Below are 16640 nucleotides of genomic sequence, written 5' to 3' on the forward strand. Positions count from 1 at the left end.
TTGTGTTGTAGATTCCTAAAGATGGTTCCGGGAGCCAGAGCCTCGGGAGAGCCTTCCCAGGAGAAACCTTCGGCCTGCTTGTCTCCACAGGCCTGGGTGCCCGCCAGCGCCTTGGGGCTCTGCTGGTGTGTGGCCCTCGGAACCTAAGCCTGAAGCGACATCCATCCCCACGTGCAGCTGCTTGCCTTTTTCTTTCTTTTCTTTTTACAGCATGTTCCTCGTAGCCTGGTTCCTCCCCTGGCCCAGCCTGGCTGCCTCTTGCGGGGAGGTCTGTCCCTGTCTTGGTCCCCGTCCAACTCGGGGCCACAGAAGGCGGCTTGACGCGTGGTCCCTCCTTCCCGGGCCTCGGCCCTCAGTCCATCTGGCGCATCCCGGCCCATCCACAATTCACACTGTGCCTTTCGTGAAAACTTTGCCACTGGTCTCCTGGGGAGACAAACCGAATCTGAACAAGGAGGGTCAGGCCTGCACCAGGTGGACTGGGCACCCGAATGTCACTCATGTGTCCCTGTGTCCTTTACGTTAGAAAATACTCTTTTCCCAAGTCCACTGGGTATTCGGTGGTCCTTTCTTGACTGTGCGTCCTCACCTCATAGTAAACAATTGGCCCTTGAAACGTTTCACAGCCTGAGAATGTCCGTGGCAGGCACTGGGGCATGTACACGCACATACACACACGTACACACATTTTTGTTTGGGGCCCTGTCTTCAGTGGCCTGGAAAAGTCCACAGCGCAAGTCAAATTCCAGCTCTTGGGCCAGCCCTGCTGCCCTGCCTGTGTCCACCTTTCACGGGGTCAAGGAAGGCCCCAGCCCACCTCCTCCCCGTTGGCCACCTGTTAATGAGAACTGCAGATCGTGAACGAGCGTCTCACCTCTGCATTAGCTCATTGCCAAGGGAAGACTCTCCCCTTTCCATGAAGTCCAAGATCCGCATCTTAGGATTCTAGTGCTTTCATCACCAAAGACCCTGTGCTTCTTGAGGTCCATCAAGTGATCCTGTGGCTACAGCTTCCACATTTTCCCACCTGCTCTCCAGGCCAAGTGGAATTAATCAAGTTTGTTTTTTGAGCTAAATTTCCTTCCTCTTATGGATCTTTGGGGAAGACATGAGGTCATGTACCCTGTGGTCACTCATGCCTTAGAGCAGCATAGCTTCTCTACTTATTCGGTGCAGAAACAGCCCAGAGAAATCATTGGCTGTGAGTTTCTGTGAGCGAGGATGCCGTCAGAAGCCCGAGGATGCCACCAGGCATCTTTCCTCTTTTGTTTGGCTTTTGGTGACCAGGAGGTCGCCTTGAGCATCCTCACTGCTTCTCAACACTTAGGAATCAAGACAAGGAAACCTTACAGGAGCCGAAGGGACAAGGACAGAAAGGACAGGTCCTGAGGGTCGGGCCTTTGTTCAGTGGTAGGAAAACGGTTCCTCTCGGCAAACCAGGGTTGACCACACACCAGCCTCTGAGAGTGGCTCAGTCAACCCTTGGTGACAAGAAACCAAGAGGGAGCAAATACCAAGGGCAAGCAGGGGAAGAGGAAGTGGCTTCAGGTTTGAGCAAGCGTGAGACACTCCCTCGCTCTTTCTTCCCCAGACTGAGCCTCTGCAGCTGTGGGCATCTGAGGGCTGCTCCGTTAACACCCAAGGGGCGGCCCCATTGTCACACACGCCTCAGTCCCATGAGAGGACTGTCTTGGCAGATGACGGTGAAGCCAGGATGCCAAAGGGCGAGGAGAGTCAGGGCCTCACCTGTGTCCCTGCAAACCAGCAGGTGCGTGGTTCCTATGGACAGTCCCAGTGGCAGGGTGACCGGGTGTCTTCAGGAACTTGTGAATCTCACCAAGTCAAGCTGCCCGCTCTTCACTCAAAAAGGTTGCTAAACATTTTTTAAAATCTGATTTTAGAGCCTTGGGAATGCATGTGCGTTGCATCTTTCATATTAGGGGTCAGGATAGATGAATTTCTTACAACCTAGGAGAAAAGGCATAAAGTGCAGTAATTTGTTCTTTTAATGTCTGTTAAACCCAAAATAGAATATGCTGGTATCCTCTTGTATCCCCTGTGCCTTTTTTTTCTCTGTACCACCTGCGTCCAAAAAAGAATGGATAATGAGTGCTTTTCAATGTTAACCTTGGTGTTTGCTTCTCTGACAGTCTTTGTGGCTACGGGGAAAGGGCAATGCTGTATCAGCTGGGCTTAGTAAAGGAAATAAGTTATTATAGGATAGTTGAGATATATCATTTACTCTGGGAATCCTACTGTGAAATCATCTATATATTATTATAGAGCAGTTCACATAGAGTAGAAACGTGGAATTTCCCATGTGCTTCTTTCTCAGCCTTCCCTCGTATCCACTGCCCGTCACTTCTCCACCAATGCTAGGATATTGCTGTGCCGTAAGAATAACTCATTTTTAAAGAAGCTACCCTGAAAATAACTTAAACAAAATGAAAGAGAGGAACCTGTCGCTTACCCAATTTTTCCTTTGCAGGATAGGAAAAATAAAAAGGCATGGAAAGCTGTAACGGGATTTTCCTTTGGGTTTATATCACGATCATCCTGAAGCTTTTGGGTGCGAGCAGCCTGTCTCTCCAGCAGTAGCGCAGAGGCCTCTAACGCCTTTTGGTAACATCTGTAATTACTGGGGAAAAGTTTACTGAACATGAAACAGTTATGCTGATGCCAAGTATTTTTCCAGAAATGTCGATTTCACACTTCCTAATGGCTCGGCCTCCTGTGCTTATATCAAAAAACTTTAAAAAGTGATCCAAAATTTTATTTTAACCTGGTGTCGAGCACCTTTAAACTTCTTGGTTTATCTGTGTGTGTTGCACTAATTCTACACTTTGGAGGCATTTCAGTGTTGTAAACGGCCCATTGCCATCGTAAAGGTTATGGAATTGCCCATTTGTCTCTGGAGATGGAATTAAACCAAATAAACTGCTTCCATTGGAAGGCTTATATTGACCTTGTAACTATATGTTAATCCTCTAAAATGTTAAATAAAAGTGTAACTTCTGGCACGGTATCGCGGGACTGTTCTGTTGCACAAGAGGCGACCCGGGTCACAGAAGCAGTCAGAGTCCCCTGGGCTGGAGGCTGGGCTCCGATCTGCATGTCACTGATTTACTGTGTCAACCGGTGTCATGGTGCCATCTGCTTGGGGAGGGGCCTGAGACCCAGGGAGCTCCAAATTCCAGCCCCGCCCACTGGGGGAAGCCGTCAGAGACCTCAGTGATGTGGGATTCGGTTGATTCAGTGCAGGGATTTGGGGAGGCTCCTTAGGTCCAGGCCATTTTTTGTGCATGCAAATTCAGCTGGCAGCTACTCTGGGGTCTCGGGGACCCTACTGTGGGGACTGAGGGGCCGGGAAATCGCAGCGGGCTTGCGTTTCATTGGCGGTCTGGTGTCACGAGTGCTCAAGCCCACCCTCTCCTTGGCAGCTTGGCTGGAATAATCACTGGTTTCTGTGAGGCCACGGACAGCGTGCAGCGTTTAAGGGTGAGGGCCTCGTGCCTGCGCCAAGCGGCTGCATGCAGCCGGAGGGAGGACCTCTCCATACCCTGAGTTGAAAATCTCACCCCGGGCTTTGGGGGGAAGACTGGTTCGTGCCCACACCTCTTTGTTTCCTAAGGCTCTTTAGAGCCGATTTAGGAAGACAGTTGTTGAGGGAGTGAAATATTAAGTGAGCAGGGCGGCCTAATGCTAAGGGCCACTCACTTGCGGAGGGGTGGGAGGTGAGGCCACCCGTAAGGGGCCAGGCCTCGGCTGCGGCCGCGGCCTCCTCCCGCAGACGCGTGTGACTGGCCTTTCAAGCAAGAGCTTCGCCAAGTACTCAGCCAAGTCTGCTGCCGTCGGTCCTGGGGAGGATGGTGTCCAGCAGCCAAGGCCTCCAAACAATCCAGTCGGGGTTCTCAGCAGGAGACGGGATGGTCAAGGGAACTAGGTGGCTCTACGACTGTCCTACTGAGGCCCTCTTGTCCAGGTTGTCAGCAAAAAGTTAATCTGGGAAGAATGTCTCCAGCATGTTCTTTCTGGGCTTTTATCAATATTTGGGGACTAATCTCTTAACAGTCGGTAAGAGAAAGAATGTCTCCCTCTGTTTCACGTGGAACCTTCCCCCCTGCAGGACCCCGCCATCGTGAGGGGCTGGGAGCTGGGTCTGAATAGGGCGCGTGTCCCCACCTCCCTGGGCCTGTTTCCCCAGTAGCGGGGAAAACACTTGGTGGACGCCACCTCCACAGCCACAGATCTTAGCTGTCAGCTCTGATTCCGAGCTCCCTCCCGGCTCCGTGATGGAGCCTGTGTTGTTCTGATTCGGGGACAGAGTTCACGGCTGGCACCTCTGTGACCTTACACTGCGCTCGCGGGTCTGAAACACTGAACCGCCTCCCAGCTTGGCCCGTCTTTACGCACCTACTTGGTTCAAGCGTTTGGGGCGGTGACGCCCCACCCCATCGCACACGGAAACCAGCGGCGGCAGCGCAGTGTGTTCTGCGGTCAGTTAGGTGGTTTCCCGGTGTGCTCCCGAAGGCAGCCTCTGTAAGCGCAGAAACCCCTGACTCAGACCCGTCGGTCGGGCTCCTCCGGTAGGTCTGGGAACCTCGGCATCCGCCCTGCTCGGCCCCGCCTCTCCCCGCTCCCCACCTGCCGGCCACGCCCAGGCCACGCCCCCTCCCGCCGCCGCCGCCGCCGCCGCCGCCGCCGCGCAGAGGCGCTGGCGACCCCTAGTGGGAGAGAAGCCGGCGGGCGAGGAGGGAAGGACGAAGGTCCCCAGCAGGATGACCAGGAAGGAAATGGAAGTGGGCAGAGGCAGGGGGATTCGAGTATGCCGTCACTTTTTAAACTAAAGCAAAAGAGATCTCTGGAATTGTGCGATCCACGGGACAGCAAGAGATGGATGGTGCGGGTCTGAGGGAGGGCCCACCTGGCCTGCAGGGGGCCTCTCTTCCTCTTCCCTGGCCTCTGCTGGCCTTTTCTGAGAAGGGGAGGCATAAGCCTTGTTGCCAGCGCCCTCTGAGACCGGGGATTAACGCGCAAACGCTGCAAACGGCACTTCGCACGCACTTCGCAGCCTCTTTGAGAGTGCCAGGGGCCGTTTCTCCGGAGCTGCGTGCATTAGGCCCTGACTTAAACGCTGTCTCTGTCCAGACGGTACAGTGAGTGCCATTTACTTAAATGACCTCCCATTAGCTGGAGACGCCGCTGAGCCACAGAAGGTACAGCATAAACTGAGAATGGCCGGCCCCCAACGTGGCTTTGTCCTCAGAGCTAAGGGACCAAAAGCCGCGGGAGGAAACGGGGATTTCCTCATTTTCCTCTGTTGGTCCCCGGAAGCAGCGGGGGCAGGGAGGATCCCCTGGGTGCTGCGGCATTCTGCCCCGGGAGCCTCGTGCCCCTCACGGGGTGCACATCCTCCCACACGCCAGGCCAAGAGCCCTGCCCGCAGTTCGGGCTCTCCAAACAGCCCTCAGCTGGGCTGCTCGCTGGTGTCAGGTCCGAGCAAGGCCTGGAGGCTGCATCCCAACACGTCCCTAGGGCAGCCTTCCAGGACACACTTTGTCCAAAATGAGGACGACTCTTTTTCCCAGCTTTTCCCAAGGGCATCAATTTCTTCTGCACCCTGTGCCTTTGCTACGACCAACGGGGCCTCTCTCTGCTGTAGGTAAAGGTGTCGTAGGGAAGAGAGCCAGAGGGAGGTACGGTTCCAAAACACCATTTGCTTCCCCAGAGGCTCTCTGGGGCTCAAAATGAGGTCGTGAAAGACTCGCAGGATAATTTACGTTTGCACATAATTCCAACTAGAACAAAGGTAGGAAGCTATACTCCTGGGGTGGCTGCACCTTGCAAATGTTTTTTGTTTGGTTTTGTTTCCTCCCTGCCACACCGTGCAGCACGTGGGATCCTAGTTCCCCCACCAGGGATTGAACCCGTGCCCCCTGCCTTGGAAGCGCGGAGTCTTATCCACTGGACCACCAGGGAATGTACTTTCTGATGCAGCTTTGTCAGCAGAAGCACAGACAGGTGGAAAGGCCTGCAGACACACGTGGCCTACAAACTCCCCAGTCTGCCGGCTGGCTTGTGACTCTAAAAGGTGTCGCTGGATCGAGGCCCGGGCCAGCCTGGAGGAGAAGCCCGACCACGGGACGGCACGTGGGAGAGAGGACACAGAGGCGGCCTCCCCTGCCGCCCAGCACTGCCTGTCTCCGCCCGTCTGTGACTGGAGGTGAACAGCCACACGCTCCTGTCCTGTCTTCACATGCCAGCATCTCGGCCGAGCCACTGACAAGCCTGGTTATTTCAAGGGAAAGTATAGAGGAAACATCTTAAGGCCAACTGGTGCCTACCTCTCTCTCTCACCTTCCTGTAGTACATACAACAAATGAATGTCTCCAAACCTCCGGATCAAGCAACCCTCCAGACAAAGCTTTCCCGTTCCCATCTTCCATGTTTAACAGGAAAAGCCAATCACAAAATTTGTACCATGGGATCCAACATTTGAATGTGAGCAAAGCTAAAATGATGCTCAGACACGCACGTATGTTGTGAAACTATAAAGAAAAGTGAGGGCTGAAGGAAACGCAGGGAAGGAGCTTCCTCTGGGGTGGGCAGGGGGTCAGTGATCAGGAGGCCCCGAAGGGGCTTCAGTGGAACTGGTAACAGTCCTACCTAGGGGCGGGTATCTGTCACCTGTTTTATCACTCTGTGTTGAACCTGTTTCTGCACATGCATGTCTGATGGGATTTCACAAGTAAATGTTTAAAGTCACACATAAAATCTCAAGTTCCCCTCTCCCCTCCAAACCCCCAAAGCATAAACAGAACCAACCAAAACCACAGGGACCATAAACCACTAGCATCACTAAATGTGGGGGAGTTCCCGATGCCAGACACCAGCGACCACGAGGCTGGGATGGAGGTGCCAACATCAGCCGTCGGGGGAGGAAAGGGAAAGGGTACCCCCAGTGCAGCCCCCGTAGGGTCCAGAGAGGGGAGCCCTGCTCTGAGGCTGCTCTGAGCAGCCGGGAGGCACCAAGTCCGTGGTGGGATGCCAGGAGGGGAGCGGCCTGTGGGCTGTGCTGGCCTCATCCCCCGAGCACATCTGGCCCCCCTTCTCTGGGGCCGGGGCTGTGGTTCCAGGAAAGGAAAGACACAGGCCGACGGGTGTTTAAAGCAGCTCGGCCTCCACTTCCTCCTGAAGCCTCTGGATGAGCTGACTCTCGGGGAGCCATGCAAAGCCCCCCGTGGTGACTGGTCATTTGTCACATTAATTTTTTTTTTTGATGGTCCATTGTATTTATTTGGCTTCTGAACAATGACGATCTGAAAGTTCCTCTGAGTTCATGATTTATCTGAGTCCTTTTTACAATTTATATTTTTCTTAAGTAACTGAGACTAAACAAATGCCTTCGTTCTAGAAATTTTAGTAATACTGTCATCTAGAAACAGGTAAAAATATTGCTGCTGCATTGACATTAGTTAGCACAGCCATCTTCAAGCAGCACTTTAAAATTTAATTCCTGTTCATAGGACAGTAAAACCGTTAGGCAAGAGACAATTTTTCAATATCACTACTGCAATGTAATATGTATAAACCAGATGCTTTAAGCCATGAAACAAATGCAGACTTTCTTTTCCCTGGAATATAAATAGGATTCTAGGCTTACTCTATTCAGTAGTAAGAGTTTAAGTGATTTTTTCCCAAAGCCCTGAAACGAAAACATACTCTTTATCTTCATCGTCCGTAACATTGTTTTGTGTATCTAGTTTTCAGTACCAGAAGGCTGTAAACTTTGCATTAGCAATCTAACTCACAATAAAAGCTTTTATAAGCATTTGAAATAGAGTGAAATATTAATTCTTGTCTGATATCACTGGGCTGTACTATACATAGTTCCATATAAGTTAAACAAGAAATCTGACCCTTCTAAAAATGCTTAAGTGTAAAGAGGAGGGTTTAAATAAGAAATAAACATCAAGGTCTGTCGTGATTAAGCTACATTCTAAAAAAGCACCAACAGATTACAATAGGGTGACATGATTTTCATTTTTAAGTTCAGTGAAAAGTGCATATACTGTTTTTACCCTTAAACACAAGTGGTTTATACTGAATCAGGGATGCTAGCCCCAAGAAAGACATGAACATAGAATGGTCTTATCCAATTTCAGTATTATTTCTGTAGTAATGTGAATAAAATCCAACCACTGCTTGGGCAACCTTAGGAGAAAGCAAGCCTAAGAGATGAAGACATTTACACCTTTTAATTATACTGTTACCTTATAAAAATGTGAGGTTCAACATTTGTTTCCCTAAAAGCAAAGCACTAAACAGTCTCCAGTACAGTAACCTAGCTGATAGTTAAGATGTGTTTAAAATGTATGTAGGACCTTTAAGGCTAGAACACGTCAAGGAGTTTTTCTGAATTACATATATTCAGATGATGCTGTTATAATTCAAGCTGAACAACAACAACAAAATCTTGATAAAACAGGAAATGGGAGAAATAAAAACTGGTTTCTGAACCAAATGTGTACCATCTCACAGGAGAGTGAATCACTGGGAAACGGAGGCATGGAGTAGATAAGCTCCATGTGAAGAAAGCTGCACACAGGAATTCAAGAGTTATAGTACACACTCTTTTTTTGTTTTTTAAATATATAGGCTCAAAAAACTGTTTTATCAGGTTTTTTTAATAGCACATCTTTTGGGGCTTCCCTGGTGGCACAGTGGTTAAGAATCTGCCTGCCGGGCTTCCCTGGTGGCGCAGTGGTTGGGAATCTGCCTGCCAAGGCAGGGGACACGGGTTCGAGCCCTGGTCTGGGAAGATCCCACATGCCGCGGAACAACTAAGCCCGTGAGCCACAACTACTGAGCCTGCGCGTCTGGAGCCTGTGCTCCGCAGCAAGAGAGGCCACGACAGTGAGAGGCACGCGCACCACGATTAAGAGCGGCCCCCGCTCGCAGCAACTGGAGAAAGCCCTCGCACAGAAACGAAGACCCAACACAGCCAAAAATAAATAAATAAATTTATTTTAAAAAAACAAAAAAAACAAAAAAAAAGAATCTGCCTGCCAATGCAGGGGACACAGGTTCGAGCCCTGGTCCAGGAAGATCCCACATGCCGCGGAACAACCAAGCCCGTGTGCCACAACTACTAAGCCTGCGCTCTAGAGCCCGCGAGCCACAACTACTGAGCCCACGAGCCACAACTACTGAAGCTCTCGCTCCTAGAGCCTGCGCTCCGCAACAAGAGAAGCCACTGCAATGAGAAGCCCGTGCACTGCAACGAAGAGTAGCCCCCGCTCGCCACAACTAGAGAAAGCCCGTGCACAGCAAAAAAGACCCAATGCAGCCAAAGATAAATAAATAAATAAATTTACATATATTAAAAAAAGCACATCTTTTTAAAATAAATTCTCACTTTTCATTCCAGAAAATGTAAGAAGCAGTTTGCAAGAATTCATGCAAACATGTTTCTCTAAGGCCATGAACTGGTTTGCTAAGTTGCATCATTTTATTCAAGTAAAAAGCCCTTCTAGAATAAGGGGTCTGTAAAGGAAGCCAATCGCCTTCAACTCCAGGGCCTGCACACTTGTAAGGACCTCTATCGCTCTGAAAGCCAAAAGGGAGCATGCTCATTTGAGCATTAGCAATATGGTTTCTATCTGCATTTTTAAAAATCTAACGCATGTTAAGTTTTTCTGGCAGATTCTTTTTGTATGTTACAAAACGAAAAAGCAAAAGCTTAGAATAAGAATCCTTTTTTCTTAGAAAGGTCAAACATTAATCACCGCGGCTCCACCGCCCTCCCCCATGACCCTCCCCCACGGCAGCCAGCTTCCCTCTCCCTCCAGGAACAGAACTAACTGCGGCGGGTGCAGAGACGAGAGCATGGGCTGTGGGGAACGTTACATATTTATTATGACATTCTGAGCACAAACTAGACGGCGCAGACGTGGGGCGAGATGACAACCTGCACAGCGGAGTCTACGTCACAAACAGTGCAACATGCAACCGCCGGGCTCTGCATGGGGGTCGCCGCTGGGGCCAGCAGCAACTCCCAAAGGACTGCGGCAAACGTCCAGAAATCCCAGCAGCGGCTTGTTCTTCGATCTTATGCTGCCCCGGTGGAGAAGGAAACAGATCCGGGTGAAACGAGACCACAGAAACGAGTGAGACGTGAGAGCTTCAGGGGCTCCGCCAGAACCGCCTGCTGCAAGTTCCACTGACATCTGCTTCTCTGGAGGCTGAGGGCCACGGTATCTGGGGGGTTTGGTCCCGGGACCCCTTTCCCACCCCCCTTTCGCTTTGGCCCTGACGAGGTGAGCACTGGCCACGGCTGTTTCGTCCAGGGGCTTCAGTGCCACCTCGCTGTGCTCGGAGGTCCCAGCCCCCCAGCAGTGGCCTCGCTCAGCACCCAGAAGACGCACTTCCGGGACCCACGCGTACGAGCCGGCCCAGGGGCCCTGTGCAGCTCAGTGTCGGGGAGAAATGTCAGCCCCCCGGGGAAGCTGCATCAGCAGCGGACATAGCAACGCGAGGTGTTTCTGTTTCATCATCTGGGTCCCTGGCAGGGGCAAATGACAGCCAATCCACAGGGCCAGCTCAGCAGCACAGGGCGCGAGGGGACCAGCTGCCTCCAGAACTGAGCTCCACTGACAGAAAACCAACCCCGCCCTCGGGTCTCAATCGCAAACGTGTCCGGAGTCATTAGTCTGCACGAGAAACATCGAGAGCCGCCCAGGATTCAGGAGGCCTCCGTGACGACCAGGAGGTGCGGGGGCGAAGCGGGGCCTCGGGAGGACCAGGCCCAGGGGCCAGCGGCAGCATCCGCACTGCCGAGTGCTCGGCACCCTGCTCGCAGCCCTGACCGTCGACCCGTGACTCAGGTGCTGGACCAGGAGCCCGCGGGAAACGCCTGCAGAGCGGCAGCCGCTCCCCGACCCTCTGTCCCAAGGCCATGGCCCCTGACTGAGGGTCCAGGGACAAAAGCTGGGCCCGAGCTAGCGAGAGGGCAGGTTTGGGGACACAACGACAGCAGTGACACGAGGGCACTGCCGAGACAAAGACCCGAGTTAACGTCGCAGAGCCTTGGTCGTTTAACAAGCCTGAAGTGGATGTATTTCCTAGTTGCAGCATTACTCACTGTGAACCAAAACAACTTTTCTGCCTCTTTACACATCTGGGTTTCCAGAGCGGCCGGCCTCTCTTCCAGGTACAGATGCCCCCTCCGCAGGGAGGGGGGCAAAGGTGGGGGGCCTGTGGGGACACCCGGGTCATCAGCCGGCGGGGGCCTCGTGAAGGTCCTTCCAAGCAGCCTCAGGGCAGGTGTGTGCAGGGCGCTCTTCCAACACGTGAGGGACACGAGAGGGTCTCCGCGGAGGGAGGAGAGGACTTACAGACGGGCCCACTGAGTCACACGGCCCGGGTCTCGGCTTCGATTTTCTGCTCCCCGTGCAAGCTCTCCGGGTCCTGGAGCTGGGCCACACTCTGGCGGAGGGCGATCTCGGGGCCGCCGCCATACAGGTTATTCAGGTACACCCAGGTCTCCTCTGAGATCTGCCCGTAGTCAGCTCCTGCAGGGCCCGAGAGGCTACCGGTCAGGCTGGGCTTGCCCTCGCCCCCTCGCTGAAGCCACCGTCTTGGCCGTGGGGGGTCTGGGAGGGCCAGGCCCCAATGGGGACGGAGGGCAAACATGGGCTTCCGTGCAAAGCTGTAAATGGGAATTCTGGGATTTTCCAGGGGAATGCCCATTCTCTGAGGACTCTAGAGGGCACTACGATGGCTGCAGCCCCTCATTTCCCAGGGGGTGGGGTTCATGCCAAAGGGCAGGCAGGTGAGGTGGTGGAGTGGGGAGAGGGCGTGGGTAGGGGCACAGGGGCTGTGGGAACCACACAGAGGCCGAGCACCTTGGCCCATCTGCTCGAGTCTGGGACCTGGACACACACAGATGTCACAGCCTGACTCAGACAGGTGGCAAGGGGGCGCCTGGTGAGACCGGCAAGCCAGGAGGGGCAGCGGGGAGCCAGGCTGGCTTGGGAGGCCAGGGCTGGGGCTGGTGAGACTCTCACCCTGCTTCAGTTGGATGTGGCCGCTTCCTTTGACTTGTGCGATCCTGCTGTTGTCAATGGGCCCGGGGGGCTCTGGAACAGACAGGGCTCAGGCTCAGTGCCTCTGGGCCTCTGCAGCAATGGGAAGAAAGCCCAGTCCCCTCCTCTGCCACAGCCTTCCACCCCTCAACAGATACGAGCCATTCTCAAAGTGTGCCACCGACACCTGTGATCCCGGAGAGGCTGTCCTGGGCCCAAGGGGTCAGTGTGAAGCTCTTACAGGCTGAGGTGCTTAGGGCACCAAATGTTCATCTCCACGAGTCTGAGAGCCAGAAGGGACTGTGGCATCCCTGGACCCAGCAGAGGGAGTTTTGAGGACTCGCACCCTAGTTTCAGACCTTAGCATGGGGGGGGTAGGGTAGCTGTCCAGTGCCAGGTGGACATTGTCCTAATCTGATGGCAGCTGTGCTTACTGAGCATCCTTCCCACGCGCCCCACTAGCTCAACCCTCAACAACTGGGTGAGGTGAGGCAGGCGACGTGACCGCCCAGCTCAGCGCTGGCAGAAGGCAGAGCCAGGGCTCGAGGTGGGGCTGCGACTCTGGAGCCGGGTTCTTGATCGACCGCAGCCACTAGGGAGGCCCCCCCGCTTCCCGCGTCCTGGTGCTTATGCTCCAAAGGGCAGATGTCCAGTGCGCAGAAGCTCCTGGCTCTGCTGACCCCGCCAGGCTCCAAAGCCTGGCCTGGGAGCCGAGCGTGGGACTCGGGGGCGGTGAGGGTGGCCGCATGCAGGCCGCGGCTCGGGCTCAGCTGTTCCCTGCCGGGGACCGTGAGGGACTCTGGGAGCGGCCCTCTGCTGGGGCCTGTTTCCACCTCTGTAAAGCGAGCCATCAGAGGACATGGTGTCCAAGTCCTTTCCTAAGAGTCTGAAGCCATCTCTCAACTAAAATCTATTATTTAGGGCAACAGAGTCCCCAAGGGAAAGGGCCTGGCAGGAGGGAAGAGCAGCCACCCCTGGGCACCTGCAGACAGAGGGTAAGGGGCGGAGCCAGATGGCTTCTGTCCTGCTGCAGTGAGGAGGCCTGGCCAGGGTGAGAACAGTGCTCCTGCCCAGAGGGCGCGTGCCTGAAGGGGTGACACCGAAAACCTGCCGGGCAGGCACAGATCCTGGGCGCCCCACCTCCGCCTCCTGGGACACTCCCAGCAGTCGGCAGCCCCAGGCCCCTCCTGGTGTAGGGGGTGGCGGGCACGTGCCATCTGACTCACTCACCGTTGTCCTTGCCCTTGACGAAGGCCTCCCACTCCCGGAACCACTGCATGCTGATGCAGTAGATGACACTGGGCGACTCCTCAGCCTGGAACGCCTTGTTCAGCTGGGCGGGGCCGAGGGGAGGATCAGTGTGACTATCCAACTCCCCACTGGTCAGTCCCCACCCCGGAACCTTACCAAACACTAGATACTCAGGGAAAGTTTCGAACGCACAGACGAGTTCAAAGAAAAGAAACATCCCCCACGGTCCCACCACTCAAATGACTGCTGCTAGCATTTGGGTGAATCTCTTGTTAATAACTTTTCAAAAAGCCACTTGAGATCAGACGGTAGATGCTGTTCCCCCACCACTTAATAGAACGTGTCCCCTGCTCACTCCTTAACTGGTCTGACGTCTCATATTTAATGACCACAAAGCAGGGTATCTAACAGTCCAACCCTGGACTGTTGAACGACAGAGGGTCCCCGAGTCCCCCTGCTTTGAGCAGCACCAGGGGCCTCAGTCCTCACACCCCACCGTGTCCCCTGCAGAAGTCCCCTTCCTTAAAATGGGGTCATGCTGGGTCCTATCTTGCAACTTGCTTTTTTCACTTAATGCACCTTACCGTGTCAGTTTGTAGAGGCCAGTGGTTCCCAAAGGGGGGCGTGCGGGGGGGACTCTGCCCCCAGGGGGCACCCGCCCATGTCTGGAGGTAATTTTTGTTGTCACTGGCATGGAGTGGGTGGAGGTCAGGGATGCTGCTAAACATCCTACAACCCGCACAATAAAGAACCATCCGGCCCCTAACGGCAGCACTTATCCCTTTACCAGCTGCCTAACAGCCTCCAGCAAAGGGACCTGAACTCGCTAAGCCCAACCCCCTTCCGCCGGTGAAAATCTTCAATGTCAGGCCAGGCCTCCGGCCACCCTGATCTCCCACAGAACAGGTCTTCCAAACAGAGCCTGACTGCACTCAGCTCCCCCGGCTCTTCCGCGCCCCACCCCCTTCCCCAGGCACCTTGATGAAGGTGTCAATCTCGATCCGCCTGCGCTTGGCCAGCGCCTCGATCTCCACCTGGCAGATGGAGCACACGTACAGATGGTTCACGGCAGGGCCGCCCCCAAACCTGCACCAGGGCGGGAGGTGCAGAGAGAGAGGGAGTCACGAACCCTGAGGGGAGGCCCCCGTGGGGAAGGCAGCAGAGAACCTGCGGGAGAGCGAGGCTTCCCGATGCTGCCCTGGCCCAGCCACTGGGCCCCTGGGCACCCTATGCACGGCCTGTTTACTTGTCTCGTCTTCCTCCCTTGACGGGCACGGCTACCTGCGCACCTGAGCACCCACAGCACCCGGGACAGTGCCCGCCGCAGGGGAGTGCCTCACAAGTGTGCTCAATGGCCGAAGGACAGCTGAATGCTCTCACCTCCTCTCCTGGCCACTGGGCAGGAGCCATGGCGGCCAAAGCCTGCCTGGCCTGATTCTAAGGACGACATCAAAGGGAGGCTGCACATCCTTCTGCGGGGGGGGTCCCCCCACAGGACCTGGGGATGCCGCTCCCTGTGGAGTTCTGACCCATCCACCAACCACAGGGCACAGGCCGTGCCTGAGCTGTGAGTGGGTGAAGCAAAGCCAGTCCAGGAGTCTCCCCAGCCTCTCCTTCCCCGCCCGTCTGACCACCCCCTTGGCCGCGACACAGCCGGCCTCCCGGATCCAGAGTGACCCGAGCCCGGCCAGGGGCTCTTCCCTCAACGACAGAGTCACATGCTCTGGGTCTTGACGGACTTGAACCTGGAAGGCCCCAGGCAGCACACGCCCCCGGCCCCCTGAGCCAGGCACGGGGTTGGGGAGAGGCACCGCTCAGGCTGCCCGGCGGCCAGCAGCCCCACGACTGTCTGCGAGAGGGACCAATACCCTGCTTTGGCTTGACCAGTTTTCCGTCCCCTGTGATTGGGAGGGTCTGGCTGGATGCCCCCAAAGGCGGGCATCTTTTTCGATGCAGACAAGGCTGCCAGGGGCACCCCACAACTGCTTGCGTGCTGTCCTGCTGCCTGAGTGAGCGCGGCGTGGGGTCACGGAGGCATCCCCCCACCTGGCCCCGCCTCCCGCCCAGACGAATGCCCGGCCCGGACGGCAGAGGCCGGCCGCGGCCGCTGGTACCTGTTGTAGAGGTGCTCCCAGACGCTCTGGGGCAGGATGACCACCAGGTCGTCGATGTAGTGGTATTTGTTGGGCGGGATGCCTGCGGAGGAAGGCACAGGATGGAGAGCTGGGGCGCGGCCCACCTGCCCCGCGGCCCACCCGCCCCGCGGCCCATCGCAGAGAAGGCGACCTCACCTCCGTGGGAGCAGAGGAAGGTATGGTTGGTGATGGGCCCCGGCTCGGCGAAGGTGTTGAACTTGTTGAGCCATTCCCGGGACACGTAGAACCGCAGCAGGCTGGGCTCCCGCATGGCGGCCAGGGACACCACCTGCTGCCGCTCCCGCACGGCCTCCTCGCTGCTCTTCCTGGGGCGGCGGCGTTGGGGTGGGGGCACATCAGGAGCCGCAGCCACGCCCCATGCAGGAAAGCCCCGCCTCCCGGACCCCGCAGCATCCCTCCGCCGCCCCTGCCAGAGTGGCGGCCGCCATCACCTCCCACCGGGACCACCGGAGAAAACCCAACTCGGCTACTTGGGTTTCCAGCTTTCCCACCAGCAGCCAGCGGGCTCTTTCTTAAAAACCCAACTCCTTACTCCTCCCTGGCCTAAAGCCCTCGCAGGCGCCACCAGCCCGACCTGCACCAGCTGAAGTCCTGGGCCGCAGGCGCGGTCCCTCAGTTCCGCACGTGCTGCCCGGGCCCCACCTGTAGAAGAGCACGTAGGCCTCGGCGTTCTGCACCACTGTCTCGTGAACCTCAGTGACGTACTGGTCGTCGAACTCATACCACTGCCCGTTGATCACGTTCTGGCAGTAGGCGATGTAGTGGCCACCTGCGGCGGGAGAGGCAGGGGTGACAAACACCCTAGGGCCAGGGTGGGGCCGGGGTGGGGCTGGGTGGCTGCACTCACTGCCTGCCGTGCCGTGGTGGCAGATGACCGAGAGGAGGTCATAGGTGGTGATCTGGGACGTGCACTCCTTGGCGAGGAAGGGGCGCAGGTCAAGTCCCTCCAGGGGGAAGGAGACGTGGCTGCTGATTTTGAATGAGTACATCACCTCGTGTCGAAAGCGCTTCAGGTGAATGCACAGGATCTGGGGGGAAGGAGGGGAGGTGCCAGTCACTCCGGGGCTGGCCAGGGCCCTGGGACCCCTGGTAACCTGACGGGGGCCTCGGAGCAGGGCTCTGGGACACCCACTAATCTGCTGTTTGA

At 55.7% G+C, this 16640-nt stretch overlaps 2 protein-coding genes across 7 annotated transcripts in view; one reads left to right on the forward strand and one right to left on the reverse strand.

The window, feature by feature from the left end:
- FNBP1 (formin binding protein 1) overlaps positions 1–3025 on the forward strand; it is a 137755-nt gene extending 134730 nt beyond the window's left edge. The window contains exon 16 of the mRNA XM_082624236.1: positions 12–3025. Coding sequence (XP_082480362.1) covers positions 12–19 — 8 coding nt within the window. The 3' untranslated portion in view covers positions 20–3025. The remainder of the gene's footprint in view (positions 1–11) is intronic.
- A 6877-nt stretch (positions 3026–9902) lies between these two features.
- USP20 (ubiquitin specific peptidase 20) overlaps positions 9903–16640 on the reverse strand; it is a 47289-nt gene continuing 40551 nt past the window's right edge. For 5 of the 6 annotated variants that reach the window (XM_082619278.1, XM_082619281.1, XM_082619279.1 and 2 more), the window contains 8 exons: positions 16341–16521; positions 16136–16262; positions 15629–15798; positions 15452–15533; positions 14315–14423; positions 13317–13419; positions 12069–12140; positions 9903–11573 (listed from right to left, as the gene is read on the reverse strand). In XM_082619278.1, coding sequence (XP_082475404.1) covers positions 11413–11573; positions 12069–12140; positions 13317–13419; positions 14315–14423; positions 15452–15533; positions 15629–15798; positions 16136–16262; positions 16341–16521 — 1005 coding nt within the window. In that variant the 3' untranslated portion in view covers positions 9903–11412. The remainder of the gene's footprint in view (positions 11574–12068; positions 12141–13316; positions 13420–14314; positions 14424–15451; positions 15534–15628; positions 15799–16135; positions 16263–16340; positions 16522–16640) is intronic. The other variant, XM_082619283.1, reaches the window with a different exon arrangement.

This window comes from Mesoplodon mirus (genome assembly GCF_964341445.2).
Source record: "Mesoplodon mirus genome assembly, chromosome: 1".
In the NCBI taxonomy this organism is placed as follows: domain Eukaryota; kingdom Metazoa; phylum Chordata; class Mammalia; order Artiodactyla; family Ziphiidae; genus Mesoplodon; species Mesoplodon mirus.